The sequence below is a fragment of the Sus scrofa genome, chromosome 9 (genome assembly GCF_054392235.1).
Source record: "Sus scrofa isolate SSC_HxYL_T2T_F1_AM1 chromosome 9, Sscrofa_HxYL_maternal_Yorkshire_Landrace_v2.0, whole genome shotgun sequence".
In the NCBI taxonomy this organism is placed as follows: Eukaryota; Metazoa; Chordata; class Mammalia; order Artiodactyla; family Suidae; genus Sus; species Sus scrofa.
The window spans coordinates 10,266,801-10,290,050 of record NC_139391.1 but is presented as its reverse complement, the minus strand read 5'-3'; the positions used below and the strand labels follow the sequence as shown (position 1 = coordinate 10,290,050).

General features: G+C 39.4%; 1 protein-coding gene across 14 annotated transcripts in view; it reads right to left on the bottom strand.

The window, feature by feature from the left end:
• The window catches only part of UVRAG (UV radiation resistance associated), a 289,633-nt gene that overhangs the window by 96,312 nt on the left and 170,071 nt on the right, over positions 1-23,250 (bottom strand). For all 14 annotated transcript variants that reach the window (XR_014814737.1, XR_014814738.1, XR_014814739.1 and 11 more), the window contains 2 exons: positions 22,253-22,313; positions 14,503-14,668 (listed from right to left, as the gene is read on the bottom strand). Coding sequence is in view for 10 of the 14 variants with exons in the window: in XM_021062526.2 (XP_020918185.2) it covers positions 14,503-14,668; positions 22,253-22,313 (227 nt within the window). In the remaining 4 variants the exon portion in view is untranslated. The remainder of the gene's footprint in view (positions 1-14,502; positions 14,669-22,252; positions 22,314-23,250) is intronic.

The following is a 23,250-nucleotide window of genomic DNA, read 5'->3' as shown; positions in this document are numbered from 1 at the left end:
CAGCTTGCAGCAATGCTGGATCCTTAACCCACTGAGTGAGGCCAGGGGTCAAATCTGCATCCCCAAGGAGACCATGTCAGGTTCTCAACCTGCTGAGCGGCAATGGGGATTCCCTATTTCTGTTTTGTAAATAAGTTTATTTGTATTATTTCTTTAGATTCAACATACAAGTGATAGTATATGATATTTCTCTTTCTTTCTCTTTCTTACCTCAGTCAATATGATAATCCTCAGGTCCACCCATGTTGCTGCAAGTGGCATAGTTTCATTTGTTTTTATGGCTGAGTAATACTCCATTGTGTGTATATGTATATATATATCTTCTTTATCCATTCATGTATCAATGAACATTTAGGCTGTTCCCATGTCTTGGCTATTGTAAATAGTGTTGCTATGAATATTGGGGTGCATGCACCTTTTTGAATTATAGTTTTGTCCAGATGAATATCCAGGAGTGGGATTGTTGGAGCATATGGTAGTTGTATTTCTAGTTATTTTGAGGGACCCCCACACTGTTTTCCATTAGTGGTCATACTAATTTGCATTCCTACCAACGGCGTAGGATGGTTCCCTTTTCTCCACGCCCTTTTAGGCATTATTGTTTGTGGACTTTTTCATGACGGCCATTCTGATCAGTGTGAGACGGTACCTCATTGTAGTTTTGATTTTCGTTTCTCTGATAATTAGCAATGATGAGCATTTTTTTCATGTGCCTATTGGCCATCTGGATGTCTTCTTTGGAGAAATTTCTATTCAGGTCTTCTGCCCATTTTTCAGTTGGGCTGTTTGGGTTCTTTGGTTAATGAATTGTAAGAGCTGTTTGTATATTTTGAAAATTAAACCCTTCATGGTCATATCATTTGCAAATATCTTCTCCCATTCGGCAGGCTGTCTTTTCATTTTGTTTATGGTTTCCTTTGCGGTGCAAAAGCTTATAAGTTTTAATTAGGTCCTATGGGTTTATTTTTGCTTTTGTTTCTATTGTCTTGCAAGACTGGCCTAAGAAAACACTAGTACAGTTTATGTCAGGGATTATCTTGCCTCTGTTCTCCTCCAGGAGTTGTATGGGGTCATGCCTTATGCTTAAGTCATTTTGAGGTTATTTTTGTGTGTGGTGTGAGGTGTGTTCTAACCTGAATGCTTTACATGCAGCTGTCCAGCTTTCCCAGCACCTCTTCCTGCAGAGACTGTCTTTTCTCCATTCTACAGTCTTGCCTCCTCTGTCGATGATTAATTGACTGCAGGTATGTGAGTTTATTTCTGGGCTCTCTATTTTGAGTCACATATTTACTATAACCAATCATGAGCTAAAACACTTTATAAAGATATATTACTATGCTGTGAGTAAACAGAGAAATTGATATTCAACCACTCAAAGCTAACCATCCTTGAAACTAATTTTTATTTTTACATCAACTAAAGACTGAATTAGTAACTTATTCCTTTCTTATTTATGCCTAAAAGAAAACTGCTCAGCAACTTAAAGTGAAGTCACTTACGTGGCTAAGTAAGAAACTAGAAGCTTTGGTCAATGGAAAGGGGCAATACCTGTTTTGTGCCAGCGTGTGTGAGCTTCTGTTTTATCAGGCCTTTGCTTGGATAGCTCCTAAGCCTTCTCCACACTCTGCAGCGCCAGTGTTTAAGGGTCATCTCCTGCAGCATGCCTTTGCCGGCTACTCCAACTCAATCCCATGCTTCTCCAACACGACCCTCATGATGCTGAGTACGACCGCCTACTGACGTCCTATCCACTTCCTATTCTTTAGCAGCTGAGTAATTTCACCGCGTGCCAACGTCTTGTGCAGTAACAAACACGTACTAGTCCTCAGCATGTGGCTTGACTTTGGAGTGATGAACTCGTTTGCAATTTAACTTTCTCTTGTGTGATTTAACTACATCTGAATTAACTCTCGTATCGATTTCTCATTTCAAGAAATTAGAGAAGAAAAACCCTCTGAAAACCAACTGATCTTTTCATGTGATTCAGACGTTACATTTGGTGATCTTAATAACTATAAATTCTCATGAGGAGAGGTATAAAAAATGGCATTAATAGAACTGCCTAGTTAAAAGAATGATATCAATTTATTTTACGATGAAACTGTTCTCCAGAATATAAATATTATCCCTAGAAAACCGTCTAAAGAACTATTGTAATAAGATGCTTTGGGAAGTTAAAATAAGTACACATCTCCCTAAAAAAAATATATATGTATATATATATTTTTACTCTTTCTATCCATTTATTTCTTCGGAAAACCAAAAGATTCCTTAATTGCTTTACTCCAAACTCTTGGCTTGATATAATTACCCTCATATCCCTCACTGTTTGCCTATCAAAAAAAATCAAGTGTAAGAATTAAAAGAAAGATGCTACTTTCAATGTAACATCAATGAAATAAATCTTATTTATTAGAGTAAATGATCGATTCACATCAGAATCCAAAGCATCTATACTGTCATATGATACACATTAATAACAGACTGCAGAAGGCCAGTCCACGGGCTACCTGGAGAACTCGCTGATGCTCTGGGGGCCCTTGTATTGAGAAACACTGACCTCACACATTCTAATAATGTAACAATCTTTAACCCATGACACGGCCCACTATAAACTAAATACATTATTCTTCTACCTCCTCGTTTCCCCTAAAGCATTACACGGAACCTCTCTATTCTGGTTTGAGTACACCGCAAATCAGAAAAGCAGCAAGTTCAAGTTAGGGTCGCATGTCAGAGTCATCTGGTTTTCTTTTTTATTCCACTGTCCCATTACATGACTGTATTTTAATTTAGCTGGTTGCAGAAAGCTGAGATGACAATAATACTAGCGGAGACTTCCTCATCCAGATCATAACATCAGCACTATAAAAGCACACCTCATTAAAAACCACACACGCAACAATATGCTTACAAGCGTCAGCGATGAAATCGCTGCACAATTACTCTGGACTCGTTTTCCCCGTTGTTTCCTGTCTCTCGGTGGAATGCCTAATCTTCATAAGGTGTTCATTTCCTGTCTCACCCAGCAACCACCTTCTGCATTCGTATTCCGTTGATCTCTCCTGCCTAAATTTCCATGGGAATGCCTCATGTAAAAACATACTCTCTGCTCTCACTCCTGAACACAACCCCACCGGCACTGTTGCTCAGGCTTTGTATTACAGCAAGCTTCGCTGAGTCCTAAGGGAGTGTGGGAAATAATGATTGCCCTGGACAGAGCATCTAGAGTTAAAACGAGGGGCTGTAGTGTGGAGTATCAGATTACTTAATGGTATTTGCGAGAACTGGACATCCCTGTTGCTCTCCTAATTCAATTTGAGAAATATTTATTGAGTGTTTACAGAATACAGAGCTCTCAGTAAAGCAACGGAGTTAAGTTGCATGCCAAGTTAAGATGTAGTTTCTACACTGAAAGCATTTCAGATAAGAATAAGACAAATAACTCTAATACATCACTTGTATCACTGGGTTGTTATTAAAATGGAATGAGACCATACATAAACACAGCTCATTCCTGAGATCCTACAGAGAGAACTGTTCATAGGATTGCAAAGGCTATGACTACATCAAGCCATGGGGAATCAAGAAAGACTTTACAAGGAAAGTGTCCGACAGCAAGAGAAGGGCCTTGTGTGCAGTCGCAGTCGTGATCCTAGAGATGGCCAGAGAGGGCGCTCCCGATGAGCCGAAGAGCAGGACAGGGAGTATTAAGGTGGGAAAGTACACGATGTGTTTGGAAAACGACAGTTGGGCTGAGCGGGCACTGGGATAAGTCTGAAAACGTACGCAGTGGGCCAGGCTGGGGGCTATTTAACTGTGTGAACGAGCTCCACCTCCTTTTCAAGAACAAGGGTTTCGGCATTCGCTAAGCTGGTAGCTACCAAAATGCTTGACTTACGAGTGGATATGAGGCAGAGAAGTCCCTGCGTATTGAAGTAAAAGAGACAGGACTTCAGACCTGCAACAGTGTTCCTCTCGGAGCTCTGAGAAGCACTTCTGTGGTCCTCTTCATTTACATGGCCGCATTATTGCAAGAGGAAATCTATTTCTTCTTTTTTGTCTTTTTCTAGGGCCACATCCGCGGCATATGGAGGTTCCCAGGTTAGGGGTCGAATCAGAGCTGTAGCCGCTGGCCTACGCCAGAGCCACAGCAACACCAGATCCTAGCCACATCTGCGACCTACACCACAGCTCACGGCAATACCAGATCCTTAACCCACTGAGCAAGGCCAGGGATCGAACCCACGACCTCATGGTTCCTAGTCCGATTCGTTAACCACCAAGCCACGACGGGAACTCCGGCAAGAGGAAATCTAGTACTATGCTACTGGGTTGCATTTTTAATTTTCTTAACCTTTTCTTAAGCTCACCTTTCCTTTTAGCACCTAGAATTAGTAAAAAATTACATGGCTGCCTGGAATTCCTGTTATAAAGCTCAATCTACACATAACAGTACTTGCGAAATTTTATTAAGCATCTTCTACGTGCCAAGCGCTGTGCTTCATTTAAACCTCATGACAACCTAGCACCGCAGGTATTGCACCAGGTGAACCAAGACTAGGAGAGGACAGCCTTTCTCCAGCTGCTCAGAGGTGAAGCCAGCATAACTTCAAAGCCTTTATCCAAAGACAAAAACAAACTCAGCCCAGGTTTAAAAAACTGAGGAACGCGAGGCATTTTGCATGGTACCTTGTAGGGGAAAAACCAATGTCAAGAGAAGCAAATGATAAATAAGATTCAAATAATGAACATTTTCAATGCAAATTTAGCACGGTGCCTCTGATTAACATACAGGAACTTACATCCCAGTATTTTTCACCAGTGAGCTTTCCCTGAATAAGGAAAAGGGGTATTTTGGTCTCACAGACAGACCCTTTTCGATAAATATACTTCTTCCATCTCCTAAATGCTTGCTTTAAAGTACCACGCTTAACAATTAGCACACCATCTTCTGGGCTTCATTTCCTAATTAGGCCTGATCAACATGAATGCTTAATTTACTTGTTACGTGACCTTACTTCATCTTTCAACCTCTTTCTCCATTTGTGAAATGAAGAGTTAAATCATAGGACCTACGAATATTCTGCCTAGTTCTAAAACACAATGTCTACAATTCTGCCTGTACGGAAACATTTTTCTTTTCATCTTTATTTCTGTTCCATGGTATACCCTTAGGTGGTTATAATGCATTGGACTACAGACATTTGGGAAAGTTTTCACGTGAACGGAGACTTTTCAACTTAGGTCACATTCCTATAATCAAGAAGAAAACTTGAAAGAACTCATCATTTTATTCATTTCAGTTATATTAGTCATCATGATAAATATTTGTTTGATTATACTTTTAAACTGCATGGTAAGAAAAAACAAACAACCAAAGCATTTGGTTCACCCATCACCTCAAGGTATCATAATCACCGTTCAATTTAAAGGTTTGAGGTCTGAGCTGCTAAGTGCTTTAAATGCCAGCATCTGAGCGACAACCTATAATAAAATGAAGATGAAAGGTTACAAAAAATGTTCTAATTTATAGGATAAACAGTAGACGAGTTGAAAATTAGAGCCACAGCACTTAAGTCGAAGCATGATGTGAAAATCTCCCCCCCTCTGGAAGGAGGCCATCGGATTTAATTGGACGCTGTGAAAGCAAACAGACGCTAATTTAGCGAAAAAAAAAATGGCAACCACTCCTGAACTCTCTACATTAAGACAGTTTGATTAACAAACAGAAGCTGAGAATTTTTGTAGGAAAGAATCTAGAGTTTTTAATACAAGATGTTTCAACAGGTGTTTAAGGACACCCGAAAGAGGTAAGAACAGAAATGAGAAATCAGAATTACAGCAGTCTGAAAACATTTCTGTTCTCAGTACATGCCAATGAAATCTCAGGGGCCAGTTACTATTTCTATAGACAATTTGCTACTTATGAAAATAATGTACAAAGTAATCTAACGGATTCAAGGAGATGCCATTCGAAAATACTGCCAGTGTTGCCAGGCCGGGGGTAGGCGGACATGATTCATACAGAGAGAAGGAATCAGTCAGCTCACTGCCACCGAGCAAATTCCTTTGTCCCTTCCCTCCTGGCAAGATGCGACCTGTTTATGCAGAAGACAAAGCTCCATAAACACCCAGAATTGTTGAGGTGGCTGCCAGGTGGCTGAAGACACAGGCTTAGGGACCTTGCCAGCCCCTTTAGTTACAAGGGGACATGACCAATGGATACATCCAGTCACAAAAAAAGACGGTAGATCTTTAAAACAGACCATTCGTCTCTCATGAGAATGAGATCCACATGCAATGACTATGATTTGGGCCCATTATCATCTGATTTGGGATACATCACAATTTCTCTGTACTCTAGAATTTGCTTCTAAAAGAATCTGAATCAATCTGGTAAAAAAGGCAACTCCTGGAGTTTTGGTCAAGATCTTCCGTAGGAATAAACATAAGTGTGTGCATGCACGCGCATGCACACACCCACACACATGCACATGAACACACGCGTGCACACACACACCCCACACACACACAGTGAACGAAATGGGAAAAGCAGCACTAACATTTCTCTCCGTTCCAACAATTCCACTAGAGAAAAATAACTGAGCAGCTTTTAGAGATTTGTAAAAACCTTGTCGTGGACAGGCCAGGAAGTTTCAAAAGTGCCTGCCAATTTATACCACTCCCTATTTCTCCTTCTGAGAATAAAACAAAGAATTTCAGACATCTTTTGAGGGCCTGAAAAAGCCATATGCTCTGACCAGCCACGTCCTAGCTCAATGACTGTCTCGCTAATCCATTCGAAATGTATCACCTGACAGACAGTTAAACAGCAAAACAACAACGACTAACACATTTCATTTCAAAAATCACTTTAAAACCTACTTTGCAGTCCTCAGTGAAAGAAGAAATAAGGAGTAAAAGAACAAAGCAGCCGGACTCTGGCTACATTCCTTCGTGTTTTGTGGTCTGAGCCCCAAAATGAAATGCAGCAAAGATTTCAGTTCCCCTTTACAGCATGCAGGTGCACAAGTAATGGTTTAGGCAAGGCATCAGCCCAGACCTGTGTTTGAAGCAGGCCAGACAAAGGAAAGAACTAGTTTTTTGTTGCGCTTTTTTTTTTTTTTTTCCTTCTAGCAAAACTAGCCAAGTAGGGCTTGAAAATTCAAATGTATCACAAGCCAAAAGTCAGCTGAAACAGGTAATCAGCGTGGGCAGAGGCTGAGGAATCCTAGACCTATTACAGTAAGTATAATTTAGCCAATGGGTCCTTAACTCCTATTTCCCATTTTCCATGAAGACCTGATTCCACCTAATAAGCTGGAAAGTTTCACATCAATATCCACACACTCAGGAGAAAAGAAAACCACGTCTAATCTGCTCTTTCAGGGATCCGGGCTAAAACTTAGACATTCACTCAATCAAGAAGCATAATCAATAAATGTACTTATATTTATACACTCATTTTCGCATCTATGTTGTTCCAAAAAGGACTTGAAGTACTTGACTGAAATATATAAAGTCAGCAAAAATATGTGATATTTCACGAAAGCTAAGAGAAGATAAATGCATGTACATTAACATGAAAGATAAATGCTATCAATCGTAATATTCCATGCCATTTAGCAAGATTAAAATGTCAAAATTATTTATATTAGAATCAACAACATACAGGATGTGTTTCAGTAAAAAGGAGGACATAGAAGTGGAATATAAAATAATTTCACTAAAAAGCAATCCCTGCGGTTCTCATGACTGCCAAAGAAAAACCTGAGGAACATAATCGCCTAACCTAGCTGGCCGTGCCAGACTGTTGAAGACAATCGATCAAGCAATAAACAAATCATCACCACTGCGCACACCGGGGCACACTACTCGGAGTGCCCACATGTTAAGCTCTCCTTCGCAAATTAAAGTGTCTAGCTGATCTGGAGAAACAGCACTTATCATTTCGAAAAGCATCCGTCCTTCACGCTCCCAAAGTGATTTTCCTACATAACTCATAGTTTTAAGGCAGATCATCAAGCACAAACTTGATAAACATCTGGAGAGGGACTTCATGTTATTAATATGGAACCTAGGGAACTTTGGGAGAGGTGTCCATTCTCTACAAAACTGTAAGGCCATCTGTGTCAACGACGTATCTGGTTATGCTATTTGCTCTTGCTTAAAATTACTTAGGGGTCCCTTCATCCTTTATAAGTACTGTTTTTCAACATTACACAAACAAATGGAAAGAATGTTAGCAAAAGGGTGGAATAAGCAGATCAAAGGATTTGTCCCCCTCCAGAGAAACAATGGGAAAAAAAAAATCAAGCAAAAAACTATCAATCAAACTTTATAACAATTGGTTGAGTGATGAATCAAGAAAGAGGAAACTCAAAATCAAGAGGAAAGTTTTGCAGCATTTTTACTTATCCAGTCCCTAACTCCCCCTCCAGCTTAGCAGTGGTCTTTTTTTTTTTTTAGGGCGACACCCACGGCATATGGAAGTTCCTAGGCTATGGGTTGAATTGGAGCTGCCACTGCTAGCCTACCCCACAACCACAGCAATGCAGGATCCGAGCCGTGCCTACGGCTTACACCACAGCTCACGGCAATGCTGGATCCCTAACCCACTGAGTGAGGCCAGAGATCGAACCTGCATCCTCCTGGATACTTGTCAGGTTCATTACCACTGAGCCACGACAGGAACTCCCAGCAGTGGTCTTGAAGACAGCAGCCTACCAGTGCAGAGCCCTGAGCTTTGGTTCTTAAGGGAGCAGAGCAGATCTTACTCTAAAAGAATTCATGTATGTCTGTTCTAACTTTTCTAGGGGTGACCTGAAAAGGAAGGGATGCTATTCAAGACATAAGGTGATCAAACAAACACCACAGCCTCCTCGTGCAAAAAATTAAGGCTGAGATGTACATGCAACAGAGGGTGCATGTCTAGGAAGAAAAGTTGGAGAAATTTTTAGAAAAATTAGTGTATGCAGAAGTACCCACATACAACTTCTGACAAATCAGAAGTTATATAGTATGTCCAGAACAGGATGGATGCTCAGACAAGAGCAGAGAAGACCCTAGGCTTTCACCTCTGCTGATTGCTAGGCTGACTGTAATGAGTGACAGCTAAAGCCTTCGAGTCAAAATGAAAGGACAGTATAGGGTTACTCAAAGCTGAACAAAGAAAGATTTCCAGTCAAGGAAACCACACAGGTAAGTTAAAAAGACAGTATCATGGGCATGCAATGGATAGATATCATCTGTGACAATAAAAACATAAAGATGGGGGACAGAGGTATAGAAGAGCTGAATTTTTACATACTACTGAAGCTAATTAGGTATCAATTCAAACAGGATTTTTATAAATATAGGATGTGAATTGTAACCCCCAGAGTCAGCGATAAGAAGATATCTTAAATAGACTAAAAAAGGAAATGAGAAGGGAATGAAAATGGTACAATACAAAAAAAAAAAATCAATTAAGAGAAGAAAAATGCAGTAACGGAGGAAATGAGGCATAAAAAGGGTATAAGAAATATGGAAAATAAAATGGCAGAAGTAAATCCTTCCATACAACAAATTGTGTTAAATGTAAGTAGATTAAACTCTCCAATCAAAAGGCACAGATTGGAAGAATTTTCTTTTTTCTTTTTTTTTCTTTTTTGGCCTTCCCATGGCATATGGAATCCCTGGGCCAGCAATCAGATCTGAGTCACAGTTGCAACCTACACCGCAGCTGTGGTGGATCCTTTAATCCACTGTGCTGGGCTGGGGATTGAACCAGCATCCCAGTGCTCTAGAAATACCACCAATCCCACTGCACCACAGCATCCAGGGAAAAATGGATGTTTTAAAATATGATCCAACTAAATGCTGCCCATAAGAAACTCATTTTGTTTTTGTTTTTTGTTTTTGTTTTTTTGGTCTTTTTAGGGCATATGGAGGTTCCCAGGCTAGGGGTGGAATTGGAGCTGTAGTTGCCAGCCTATGCCACAGCCACAGCAACATAGGATCTGAGCCATGTCTGCAACCTACACCATAGCTTACAGCAATGCTGAATGAGGCCAGGGATCAAACCCCAACCTCATGGTTACTAGTCAGGTTCGTTAACCAGTGAGCCACGACAGGAACTCCCAAGAACCTCATTTTAGATCCAAAGAAACAAATAATTTCAAAGTGAAAAGATGGGAAAGATATTCCATGCAAATATAGGAACCAAACAAGAGCTGGGGCAGCTACACTGTATCAGACAAAATAGTCTTTAGGTTAAAAACTGTTAAAAGAGGCAAAAAAGTTCATTGTATAAAGATAAAAGGGTAATTTCATCAAGAAGAAATAACAACTAAAAGCATACACACTGAACAACAAAGTCCCCAAATAAAAGAAAACACAGACAGAATTGAAGAAGAAACAGGCCTACATTAATAGTTGGAGAGTTTACCACCTCACTGTCAATAATGGATAGAACATCTAGACAGAAGGTCAATAAGGATAGACAAGACTGGACAATACTATAAACCAAATAGACCTAACAGGCATATATAGAACACTGCATCTAACAATAGAATACACGTTCTTCTCAAATATTATGTCCAACATTCTCTAAGACAGACCATATGCTAGAGCACAAAACAAGTCTTAATAAATTTGAAGATACTCAACTCATACAAACTAATATCTCATATAAACTATCTTTCCATCATAGTAGAATTAACTAGAATTCAATAAAGGTAGGAAAACTAGTAAATTCACAAATGTGAAAATTAAACTCTATTCAGCAACCAATAGGTCAATGACGAAATCACATAGAAAATTAGAAAACACTTTAAGATGAATGAAAATTAAAACACAATATGCCAAAATTTATGGAATGTGGAAATATAAAGGTGTAAACATTGACACTAAAAAAAAAAAAAAAAAAAAAAAAGCTCTTCTATCAGTAAACTATACCTAAAGGAATAGAAAACAAAACCCAAACCTAGCAGAATGAAGGAAATAATAAAAGATTAGAGTGGAGATAAATGAGAATACAAAAATAATAGAACAACAAAACCGAAGAGTCAGTTGGAAAGGTCAACCAAATCTTATTCTAGCTAAAAATCTACAATTAGGAGTTCCTGCTGTGGTACAACGGGATCAGCAATGTCTCTGGAGCACTGGGATGCAAATTTGATCCCTGGCGTGGGAACTCCATACATCACAGGGCAGCCAAAAAAGAAAAATCTAAAAAAAAATAAATAAATTTTAAAAAGATATAAATGACACAAAGAACAAAAATCAGAAATGAAAATGGAAAAACATTATTAAAAATCTTATAGACATGAAAAGGATTATAAGACAATACTAAGAAAATTGTACACCCACAAATTAAATAACCTAGATGAAACATTCTTGTTCTTAGAAACACACAAAAGATCCAACCTAATTCAAGAATATATAGAAAATATTAACAGACCTATAAAAAATACAGAGATTGAACCACTAAGCAAAAACCGCCCAACAAAGAAATGTGCAGAACCACATGGCTCCACTGGTAAATTCTAACAAACACTTAAAAGAATAATTAACAGGAATCATCAAAGTCTTCCAAAAAAAATAGAAGAAAATGGAACACTTCCTAATGCTATCTATGAGGCCTTTATTACCTTGATACAAAAGCCACACAAGAAAACTAAAGACCAATATCCCTTATGAATATAGATGCAAAAATCCTCGATGAAATGCTAGCAAACTAAATTCAGTGGATTAAAAAGGCTTTTTTGCAGAAATAGAAAAGACGATCGTCAAGTTCATATGGATTTGCTACGGGCTCCGAAGAGTCATAACGAGAGTGCAAAAGAAGAACAGACTTGGAGGATTCGTAATTCCCAGTTTTAAAACTTAGTGTGGAAATGGCATAGCGACAGACATAGAGACCTGTGGACTAGAACGGAGTTCAGAAATAATCTACGGCTAACTGATTTTCAACAAGCGTGCCAAAGTCATTCAATGGGAAAGAACAGTCTAGTCAACAAACTCAAAGAAAAAGAAATCAGATTTGTGGTTACCAGAGGCAGGGGCAGGGTGGGGGGGTGGGAGGAATTGGATGAAGGTGGTTGAAAGGTACAAGCTTCCAGCTGAAAGATAAACAAACACAAAGGACATAATGCACAACATGATTAATCTAAATAACACTGCTGAATGTGATAAATGAGTGGTTAATTGAGTAAATCCTAAGAGTTCTCATCACAAAGAAAAACATTTTCTCTATTTCAATTTTTTTCTACATGAGATGATAAATGCTCACATACATGATCGATAATCATGGCACTGGACGTCATCACGCTGTACCCCTTGAAATCGTCCAGTCCTATATATAATTACGTCTCAATAAAACTGAAAGAAAAAACAATCGGCTGAAAATCTGAGCAGACAGTTCTCCAAATAAGATATACAAATGGCCAGCAAGGACATGAAGAGACGCTCAACAGCATTAGTCATCCAGGAAATACAAATCGAAATCACGATGACATGTACACCACTTTACATCAGGGGCTGTAAGCTGGCGTAGCTGCTAGGAAAAGTGTGGTGGTGCCTCGGAATGGTAACTGCTAGAATGATCACATGACCTGGCCAACTCCACTTCAAGGTATCTGCTCAAAAGAACTGAAAATGGATATACAAACATACACCTGCACATGGATATTCATAGCCAAAAGGGGGAAATAAGCTAAATGCCCATCAACAGGTCAATGCACTAACAACATGTGGTATATATCGGTGATTATATAATATTAAATACAATATACTAAATGTCACTGAATTACACAGTTTAAAAAAGCTAACTTTTATGTGAATTTCACCTCAATGTTTTAAAAAGAGAAAAGAAGCCACACCCATGTCCCTTTTTTGTCAAACATATACATTTCAAGGTCCCTTTAAAAGTTTTTGATATTGAGGAGTTCCCGTTGTGACTCAGCGGTTGACAAATCCAACTAGGAACCATGAGGTTGCGAGTTCGATCCCTGGCCTTGCTCAGTGGGTTAAGGATCTGGCGTTGCTGTGAGCTGTGGCGTAGGTTGCAGACGCGGCTCCGGATCCCACGATGCTGTGGCTCTGGTGTCGGCTGGCAGCTACAGCTCTGATTAGACCCCTAGCCTGGGAACCTCCATATGCCGTGGGAGTGGCCCTAGAAAAGGCCAAAAGACCCCCCCCCCCCAAAATTTTTTTTTATATTGAAAAAAATGCTTGGGCTCTTAACTACTCACTGCATTTATAAAAGAACTGATACATACACGCTTTCCCTGCCCTCCACTTAGAAGCCCTACCAGACATAGTATAATGTTCTTCTATTGATACCAATCTTTCTGGCCTTTTCTCTTGCACTTTCCTCAATAAAGTGGAGGATATTTCATTTCTTCTTCATGCCCACAAACACAGCACTTGGAATTTAGAAAGTTCTCAAACCTGACTTCACATCAGAATCACTACAGGAGATTTATATATAAATATATCAATAATAAATAATAAATACAAATATCATGTCTGGGCCTATCAGCTGATTCGAATTTCTGGAGGAAAGGCATTTCCATGTTTCTATGCTAGATTATTTTTATTATGTCTTTAGTATTTCCCTTAGTATAAAGGACTGCTGGGATGCATTTTCTCAGGACTGATGGTCTGAAATGTCTTTATTTTGCCTTTCTTTTTGAAAGCTATATTCAGTGAGTACGGAATTCCAAGTTGGCAGTACTATTTTACAATACTTTAAAATGTCACTGCATCGCGTCCGGTTCCCAATATTTCTATTAAGAAATTAGTTTTTGGCTTTATTAGTGCAGTTTTGATGCAAATCTCTTTTATCTCTAGGTATTTCTTCTTAACATTTTCACTTGGTCTCTGTTTTTCAGCTGTTTTACTGTAATTTCCCTAAGTATGTTTGCTTTGTACTTATTTTGTGTTGTATTTAATACTTCTTGAATTTATAGCTTGATGTCTTTTTGCAAATTTGAACACCTCTGTCCTTATCTCTGAAAATGCTATAATTGTCCCATGTGCTCGTCCCATTCTCTGTGACTCTAATTATTTGTATACTAGACTTCTTCTTGTGTCCTACGCATGTCTAGCACTTTTCTATAAATCCATCTCTTTTGTACCTGCGCTTTGTTCGGGTATTTTCTACTGGCCTGTCCCAGTTCACGAATCCATTTTCCAGATATGCACAATCTGCTGGGAAGTCTTTTATCCTCTTCCTGGTTGTCTCTCCGACAAATCTTTAACCATGTCACTTACTGACCAGTGGCAACAGATACTCCCTGCATATTTGCAGACGATAGGATACTTGCCTTACAAAAGTAAATTAAACTTGAATGAATCCATTTTGCTATCACTAACAAGTCTGACTACATGATCTCTCAAAGAAATGCAGCGCTTTAGAAGAAGATACAAAAATCACCACAATCTAGGTCACGTCTTACACTTGATGCTTCATACCGGCTTAATGTTAAAAGTCTATCTAGAAAAGATACTTACTCTCTCTCCTTTTCAGTCAGCTTGTCATTAATATTATCTTTGATTGTTGATCTCGATCCTTTATGAATTATAGGATATCGGAGGGGCACTTGCAGGAAAAAGGAAACCATGGATACCAAGTGTGCAGTGTAACCGAGGGCAACGGCAATGCTTCCATCATCTTTTGCTGTACATGCAAACACAGAGAAAGAGAAAACTACTATTTACTTGAGATCAGAGCTATGAGATCAGAGTAAATCATTTTTAAGACAGACTTAATATGAAATAACTGATAAAATACTGTTCACTCATCTAAATTACATAAAATGTATGCAAATCTAAACACATTAGTAGAACTTTAAATGTCATCTACTGTATTTACAACTATTGCCCAATAATTAATGTGAAGAGATTAACAATTTGATACATAAACTTCAGAGTTTTCAGGGCACTGAAGTCTCCAGTACATTCTTTCCCTGCATTTTTAAAGGCAGAAATAATACTTGAGTCTATGGTGCAATGTGAAAGTTAGTTTCAGAGATTTAAAATTACGTTACGATACAAACTTTATACGTTGTGTTCATTAACAACTTCATAAGCACGACAGCTGTACTGCTGTGCAACCTCATCAAGTCCAAGGCGAAGCGACAGAGCACAGGGCATCCCTTTGGGGTATAAGCTCAATATTCATAAAGAGAGTGTTACGTAAATAAGGCTGTGAAGTGTGAGATAGGACAAGGAGAAAAATACGTTTCAAACAGCAAAAGGTCAAAGCCCACACGGTTCATATACATTCTCTTTACGCGATTTCATGGAAAGCCATTATTCAAAAAACACATGCATTCTACAATCAAACCTAAGTATGTTCCTTTTAAGAAGTCACAGATTCTTAACTCAACATCTAGATTTCTACGACGGCCTATCAAGTGATAAATAATCATTCAGGCACTCAGAACTGAGAGTAATATAATAAAAATTTGAAGCTTGCCCCAGGGGAGAAGGAAAAAGTAAATGCGCGGGATACAGTATTCCCAAAATACTTTAAAAAGTTCTCTCTCAGCGTTCTCGCTGTGGCGCAGTGGGTTCAGAATCCAACTGCGGAGACCCGGGTCACTGTGGAGGTACAGGTTGGATCCCTACCCTGCTCAGTGGGTTGAGGGATCCGGCATCGCCACAGCTGTGGTATAGGCAGCAGCTGCAGCTCAGATTCAATCCCTGGCCCAGGAACTTGCATGTACCAGACGTGCAGCAATAAAAATAGGACTAATAATAATAATAATAATAAATCTCTCTCTCTCACATATATACACACACACACAGATTTACCACACAATCTGTAATACTGGCTAGAGAAAGATTTCATGATTGAGAAGACCTTGGCTTGAGTATTTCCTGATTTCTAAGAATACTAACTTCAATTATTAGCAATATTTTCCACATTCTTTTAAACTTATCCTTGGTTATTCCTATAGCAGGGAGGGCTACCTCCCTGCTATAGGAACGCCACCACAGCCGTCCACTTCTCAGGGCATTCTTCGATGACTACAAAAACAGATTCTTGCTTTCTCTTTGATCATAGTGTAAAAATAGGTACCTTTTATCGTATGCTTTTTTCTCTGCCAGGAATTGGCCATGGTGCTTTATTTCCAACCGTCATTCATTCCTCAGCAATTAACTGGGCATCTTTTATATGCTATTTCATCCAATAAAGAGGAAGAAATACGATTCTACAAAGTTAAGGAGCCTGTCCAAACCAAATAGAGCTCGTCTATGAGCTGACCTGACCCCGATGCTCCGTCTTTAAACACTCTAGCACACCATCTCAGAACTCTGGTTTCTTTGAACGTGGAAGCCTAGAATGTATCAAGCATATGACACACATGTACTACCTTAGATTCTCCATGCTTCTCTAGTAAGGGCAAAGAACACATAAAAAGTCTTTGAGTCCTCAGGGGCATGTTGTCTCAAATGAAACTGATGGAAAAAAAAAAAAAAAAAAACCCAAAATCAAAGGGCATTCATTTCAATGGACGACTGGGCATGCCCTAACGGACTAGAATCCTGACTATTATTAGAGGCCCTGTGCTCTTGGCCCGGTGCCACTCAAACGCTGTGAGTACTGTGACACTTTACTTTTGCTGCAACATGTGTATCAGACTACCTGGGAGACTAAAATGACATTATTGTGTAAATTCATTACTTTAAAATGTAAGCATCATACTCTATTAGAGCTAGGAGAAGCCGTAGAAATCCCTGAATCTGATGCTATCAATTTAGAAAAGAGAAAAGTAAGATTCAGGTGGTGTACGTGACTGAGCCGAAGCCAGGTAAGTAAAAATGATGAGTGATGGAGAGAGAGGGAGACAATAGCATCTACGCCACAGCCCCCAAAATACCGATCCGTGGAATCACAGCTGGGACTCTGATTCCATCAGAGGTCGCGAAATCCTGCCTCCTGCTTTCTGCAAAGAATAGCGTTTAACACAATTAAAATATTCCTATTGGTAACAGGATTTGGCCTTCAAGAACTTCTTTGAAAGGGAGAGGAAAAGAAGAAGAGAGCTTACGGCGACGAAGGACAAGCGACTTAAAGGACAATGCGACTCGGCTTTCGGTGCTTTTCACTAAGCTTTCCTTTCCTATGTGACCTGACAGAAAAGGATCTGCCAACTTCCAGAAACCAGAAGGCCTCTCAGTTAGGCTTCCAAACAGGTCAAATGCCAATAATGAATGTTTAAAAAAATCTATCCAAGGCCAAACACTCAAGCATCTACATTTCTCCGTATCACTACGAGGGCACCACTGACGTATCAGGCCTTTGCATGTTCTCCGGACTAACCTCCACGTGCCTATTAAAAGAACAGAAGCTGGACTTCTAACACCTTCTCCCTTCAATAAGCAAAACAATTTTGCTTAAATTGAAAGATACAAAGGCATCTCTAAGAGAATCCTCACACATGTTCAGCAAAAAAACGCAAAGAAATCGCAAACACTGAAAACTGGGTAACACGGGAAATCAGCTTTGATGCTGGTTATTCTCACTCACCGTTGTTCCCACAAGACTCCCTGCTCCACGTATTAAAAACCCTCGGCTGTTCCCACTCCAGGCCACAGGGCTCAGTCCCAGCCTCACAGTTAAACACCGTGGTGTTGGATTTCCAATATTGAAGCTTTATATTAAAAAGCATTTTAAAAGGACCACGGGTGAGGCATTACAGGGCCCAAGGGTATTCCAATACCCTCGAAAGGAAAAGCACCTCCTGGTTGGGAAGTCACTTTCATCACCCCAAGACCACTGAACCTCCAGGGGGAAAATGTGAGCTCATGCGGTTAATTATGGCTATTGCTGGCCACGAAACCTCAGATGTCACATTCTCTTGCCAATCACTTGAGCTAAACAAACCAAAAGGTTTAAGGTTTCCAGCATTCCAAGATCTAAAAGACTTTCTACCTGCCAAAGCCCAAACCTGGCTCTCTGGCGTGTGCTTTTCCAGGAAGCATTAATGACGTCCCCAACACCTAATGCGGGGCAGAGGTTTGTGTTCCCTGCACTGACCTGGGGGTTAGAGAGGTCGCAGATGATAGGTTTGTTGGTGAGAAGGCGTTAGAGACGAGCAGAAGGGTTCACAGAGGAATAGGAATTAACTAGAAGACTCAGGTATGTGAAAAAGCCCTCATTAGAACAATGTTATAAGGGACTTGAAACAAAAATCTGCATTTCCTCCTAATAAATATTTCTGATTTGTTTTTTCAATGTAGGTAGTAGCTACTTGGGGCTGCAGTCATTTTTATGATGATGAAAGCTTTCATGCAATTTGTATGATAAGAAATTCCACAAACCCACAACGGCCATGACAACATTACAAATCAATTCCAATGTTCCTTTGACTTCTGTGTTGGACAAACTGTTAATATGCAAATGCATCCAAGTACGATAAGCGATCTAAAAGCTCTTACCATCCTGCCTTCCCAATCACTGAGGCAGCTGATTTGTTAAGGAACCAAGCACCCACTGATCCAGACAGGACAAAACAGTTAAGACTCTAATCATGGCCACAGCATCTACGGATCATTCCACGTTCTCAATGAGACACTGTTTGACATATGGACTCGCCTTTCCAAGAAATCATGCCTGCATAGAGGGATACAGACACAGAAGGAAATCTGGGTCTCATTACCACAAAAGGCTCTTGTGTTACGGATTACTTAAACACACACACAAACTTTTTTTTTTTTTTTTTAATGAGAACTCTCTCAGTCAGTGGAACTCAAACAAATACCCTCCACTGGACAACATTCTCCTGTTGTGTCCAGGTCCCTCTGGTAACACAACTTACCCAGTTAGAAGAGCACCATAAATGTTGGGCCACTACAGAGGAGTCTCCCAAAGAGTATCGAGACATGCAATGTCAAATCTAGCAAAGTCTCATGAATATAATATTTTATAGAATGAGCAGTTTAGAGTTCCTTCATAGAGTCTTCCTGAGACTACAGCTGCTACAGAGCACGAGAAAGCTGTCCGAGGTCTGGAAGAGGTTATTATTCAAAACAAGGAAGACACCTGCATCGTGCCAGGATTAACGTGGGCCTGAAACTCAGGCCCAGCAGGGATGACTTTAGCTCTGCCACTGGCTAGTATGCGTCTTTGGAAAAATGAACGAATCTCTCTGAGCCTCAATTTTCTTGTCTTTAAAAAAAAAAAAAAAATTGAGTGTAATTCTTTCCTTCACAGAAGGAGTTAATTCTCACAGGTGTGAGAATTAAATAAACAAGAGAGCATCATGCATGAAGGTCCGTGTTTCCATATTTCTACTCACCCAAAGGAGAATGTCCATCCTTCTTTCGACAGGGGGATACTACGTCATCGTCTCAGATACCTCAGGTAGCATCATCTCTAAAGATTTCCCTTCTCTCCTCCTGACAGAACTGATTATTCCCACTCCTTCTAAGGGCTTGACACACAGTATGAATTCAATAGGTATTTCTTGATTGGCTTGATTACAAGATAACCTCAGGTGGGCTGAAATTCCACCAAGGCAGGGTCAATGTCATCTCTCTATACACCCAGCACCTGGCACGGCACATGACACACATCGCGCACATGGAAAACTGAGCATATGGAAAACTGAGCATATGGAAGCAAGCGCCTTGCAGAACGCTACCATAAGATTTTAAGGCTCAATACCAGCACATGTGCTTCTTAAAATTTCCGATTCCTAGGAGTATGGGAAGTAAATAGGGCCTTTGAGTAAAATTAAACATTTATTCTATCTCCCATTTCATTTTTTAGCAACTGCACTAAAAAGCTAAACTAATTTTTAAAGGCTAGAAGGAATGTATCCAGCTCATTGGGCAGCCTAAGCAGAGATCACCAACAAAAGCTAGAAAAAAACCTGGAAACAAAGCACTTTGAGAAAACAAAGAATCAAGAAACACCCCCGATGAATGAAGGTGAGTCTCCAGCAGCGATATCCTTGTGTCCCTCACTGCCTCCTCTCAAATCACTCTGTATTTAGCAGCCAGAGTGACTTTGAAAAACATAAATCAACTCACAGCAGCCCCCTTATGGAAGCCCTCAGGGCTTTCCCACCCCACTGAGAAGAAAACAGAAGCTCCTTACAGTGGCCTCAAGGCCTTGGCTGGTTCTCCTTCCTCTTCTGATGGGATTCCTCCCTTCTCTCTGTGCCTCAGGCACACAGCTCTGCTCTGGGCTTTTCCGTCCTTCCTTCCTCCTTTCCTTCCTCTCTTGCAACTAATTCCAATTACATTCATTAAGTGCCTTCTATATGAAAAGCTTTTTCAAATGCCAACCCTTCAATCATCACAACGAATGGAAGATGCCGCTATGATTTCATTTTACAGGTGAAGAAATTCAGCTCTGAGAGATTACATGGTTGGCCCCAAATCCAGGTACCTCCTCCCATGCTCCCACCCTGAGTTCTTTCAGATATATTAAGCCCATTCCTCTGTATCCTATGCCCCAGCTCTGGTACAGTCTGTTCCTTTCAGCCTTGAGATTTTCTGGATAACTCTGTCTCCTCAGAGAGGTCTTCTCTGATGGCTTTAGCTAGAGTAGGTTCCCCTCTTCTCTGAGACAGCACATCTCTTATTAAATACTTGTTTTCTTGTTGAGAGGTTATACGCTCCACGAAAGAAGAGAATACACTTGCTTTTTCCTTTACTATATCCTCAAAACCCAGCAAAGTTTCTGGCATTTAGGTGATTGATTACTATTTTTACAGTGAATGAATATTCTGCATCTCTGCAACCTGGCACAGGGCTCAGGGTACCAGCTTTGTTAAACAAATGAATGAATGAAAGAATGGCGGGAAAGATGTGTTAAGAACTTCAAGATACCATATCGCTGTCCCAAATCAACACCAAGGCACATCTGTATGACGTACGGAGACTAGAGGGAACACTGGACAGTGGAAACCAGACAAATCCTGACGAGATCGTCCCTTAGTTTTGTGGTCGCAAGCAAGTCACTAAATAGCTCATTTACATATTGCAAAATGAGACTGTGTCACCCTCCTCACAGGTTCCCTTTGCTGTGTGGGTGAGGATTACAGACAAGGTGAAATGTCATGTCCTTCGATTTTATGCAGCAGGTGAAGCAGGTAGCACGTGAACTAATGTGCTCGTCCTCTCAGTCAGGAAGTCAGCTGGGATGGAAATGTTCTAAAACTAGGGTGTCGAGATGGCTCGACAACTGTAAGTAGAATAAAATGCGGAATTTTGAAAAAAAATTAAAAATTAAAAAAAAAAAAAAAAAAAGGAAATCAACTCAAAGCTTAGATGACTTGCTCCAAAATATATAGTTTCTAGAACGGTAAGGATGACTTGAATATAAGTTTTCCCACTCCTGTTTTATCACTCTTCTTATATCATGTCCCAACTACTCGTTGTAAGGGCTGTCATAAAGGACAAAGGAGGTAATAAATTAAAATAGTCTTAAATGTTAAAGGACCACAAATTACATTTTCGTTGTAGGGAAATGGAAGAAAATCCCAATCAGAACTAGCAGTGGTCTCTTCTTGAATAACTTCTTCCCAAATTAATGTGTTAGCTTTGGGAATAATCTATACAATGCTTTCATAGTCCTCAAAGCATTGTTTAAGTTAGGAGAAAATAACTCACTTTGCTAACAATAAAAGTAAATTTTCTGCCAATATGCCAAATAAAATAAATTGTTCCCTTTGGTATACTGGTAAAGAGATTAGGAAAAATATTTTTAAATACAGTAATAATCTATAATATCTTTAATGTAGATTTTAAAAAAAATTAAATGAAGACAGAAATGACAGTACAACAAGTTCAACCTATGGTAACTGGGAATGTCACAAAATTAAATTTTCAAATACATTTAATGTCACAAGAAATACACTTTTTTAAATAGAACAGATTAATGTTTACTCTTTTGTTTCCAACTACACACAAATTTTTCATGAAAATCAAAACAAAAGGATAAGGATATTATTAGTATTCTTAAGAACACTACTGTTTGGTTTTCTTGAAGCCCATTCAAAGACTTTTTTTTTTCAAATTTCAAATAGAAGGTTCAATAATTTTTTTTTCTATGCCTAGACCAAACAGCCTCTTAAGTCTTCCATTAAGGAATCTGACTCTATATACTTACAATTGAGAAGGGACAGAAGGTCCATAAACCCTTCTGGAGAAAGTGCTAGGCAACTAATATTTCGAGATCTTTTTCTTAGCAACACACCTATGTATCATACCAAATCTTTAGAAGTGAAAAGAAATAAAATACCTTGGAAGTCCTCAGAATTGGGCAACTTGACACCACATACAAAGTAATCCTTATGCTCATTCTGTGAATATGACCAAAGCATCAAATTAATTGTTTGTGTATAAAGCAAAGAAATTCTAAATCTCAAAATTTCAGCAGGTCAGTCCTAATTCAAAAGGAAGACTGTCATGGACTCAAAATATTATCCTAATTGTTTAAGCTGATTGATGAGTCCATGATGACTTTTTATATTATTAACTGAACATATACTATAAACACTTACATCGTATCTAAGCAAAAAACCATAAAATTTCAGTCATAAAACCAACCTCTGACTAACCAATTCATAGCTAGGAATAAAAATTTTTAAGGACAATTAACAAGATTCTGTGAGCAGCCTAAAATCCTATTAGCTTGCCTCTCAAAAAGTTAAGTCTTTCAAATCTCTTTTCAGTAAAAAGAAAACAAAACCACCAAATTTAGCAGACTGGATTCTCTAAAAAAGAATCCTAATCAGTGACATTTGCATTTACTTGAAATAACTAGATCCAAAAACATAACACCCTGACAGTTACTTTAGGGATATCTTAAGCAATACTAATGAACACAAATTAAGTCATTTTTAAAGCAGCACACATGTATCTGCACGCATGTGTCAGATATGGTGGAAGAGGATAATCTGGTTGAGTGAAAAAGTCCTAAAGAAGCCAGAAACAATTCGGCATTCTTTCAGATGAAGATGAGGGTACCCCCATAACCAACCTGATGTTATTAAAAAACCAAATGGTAGAACCTAATGCCAACTAAGTCTAAATCTACTTTTTATTTATTTATTTATTCTTTCTTTTAGGGCCAGACCTGAGGTGCATGGAGGTTCCCAGACTAGAGGTCAAATCAGAGCTGTAGCTGCGGGCCTATGCCACAGCCACAGCAACACCAGATCCGAGCCGTGTCTGGGACCTACACCACAGCTCACGGCAATGCCTGATCATTAACCCACTGAACGAGGAGGCCAGGGA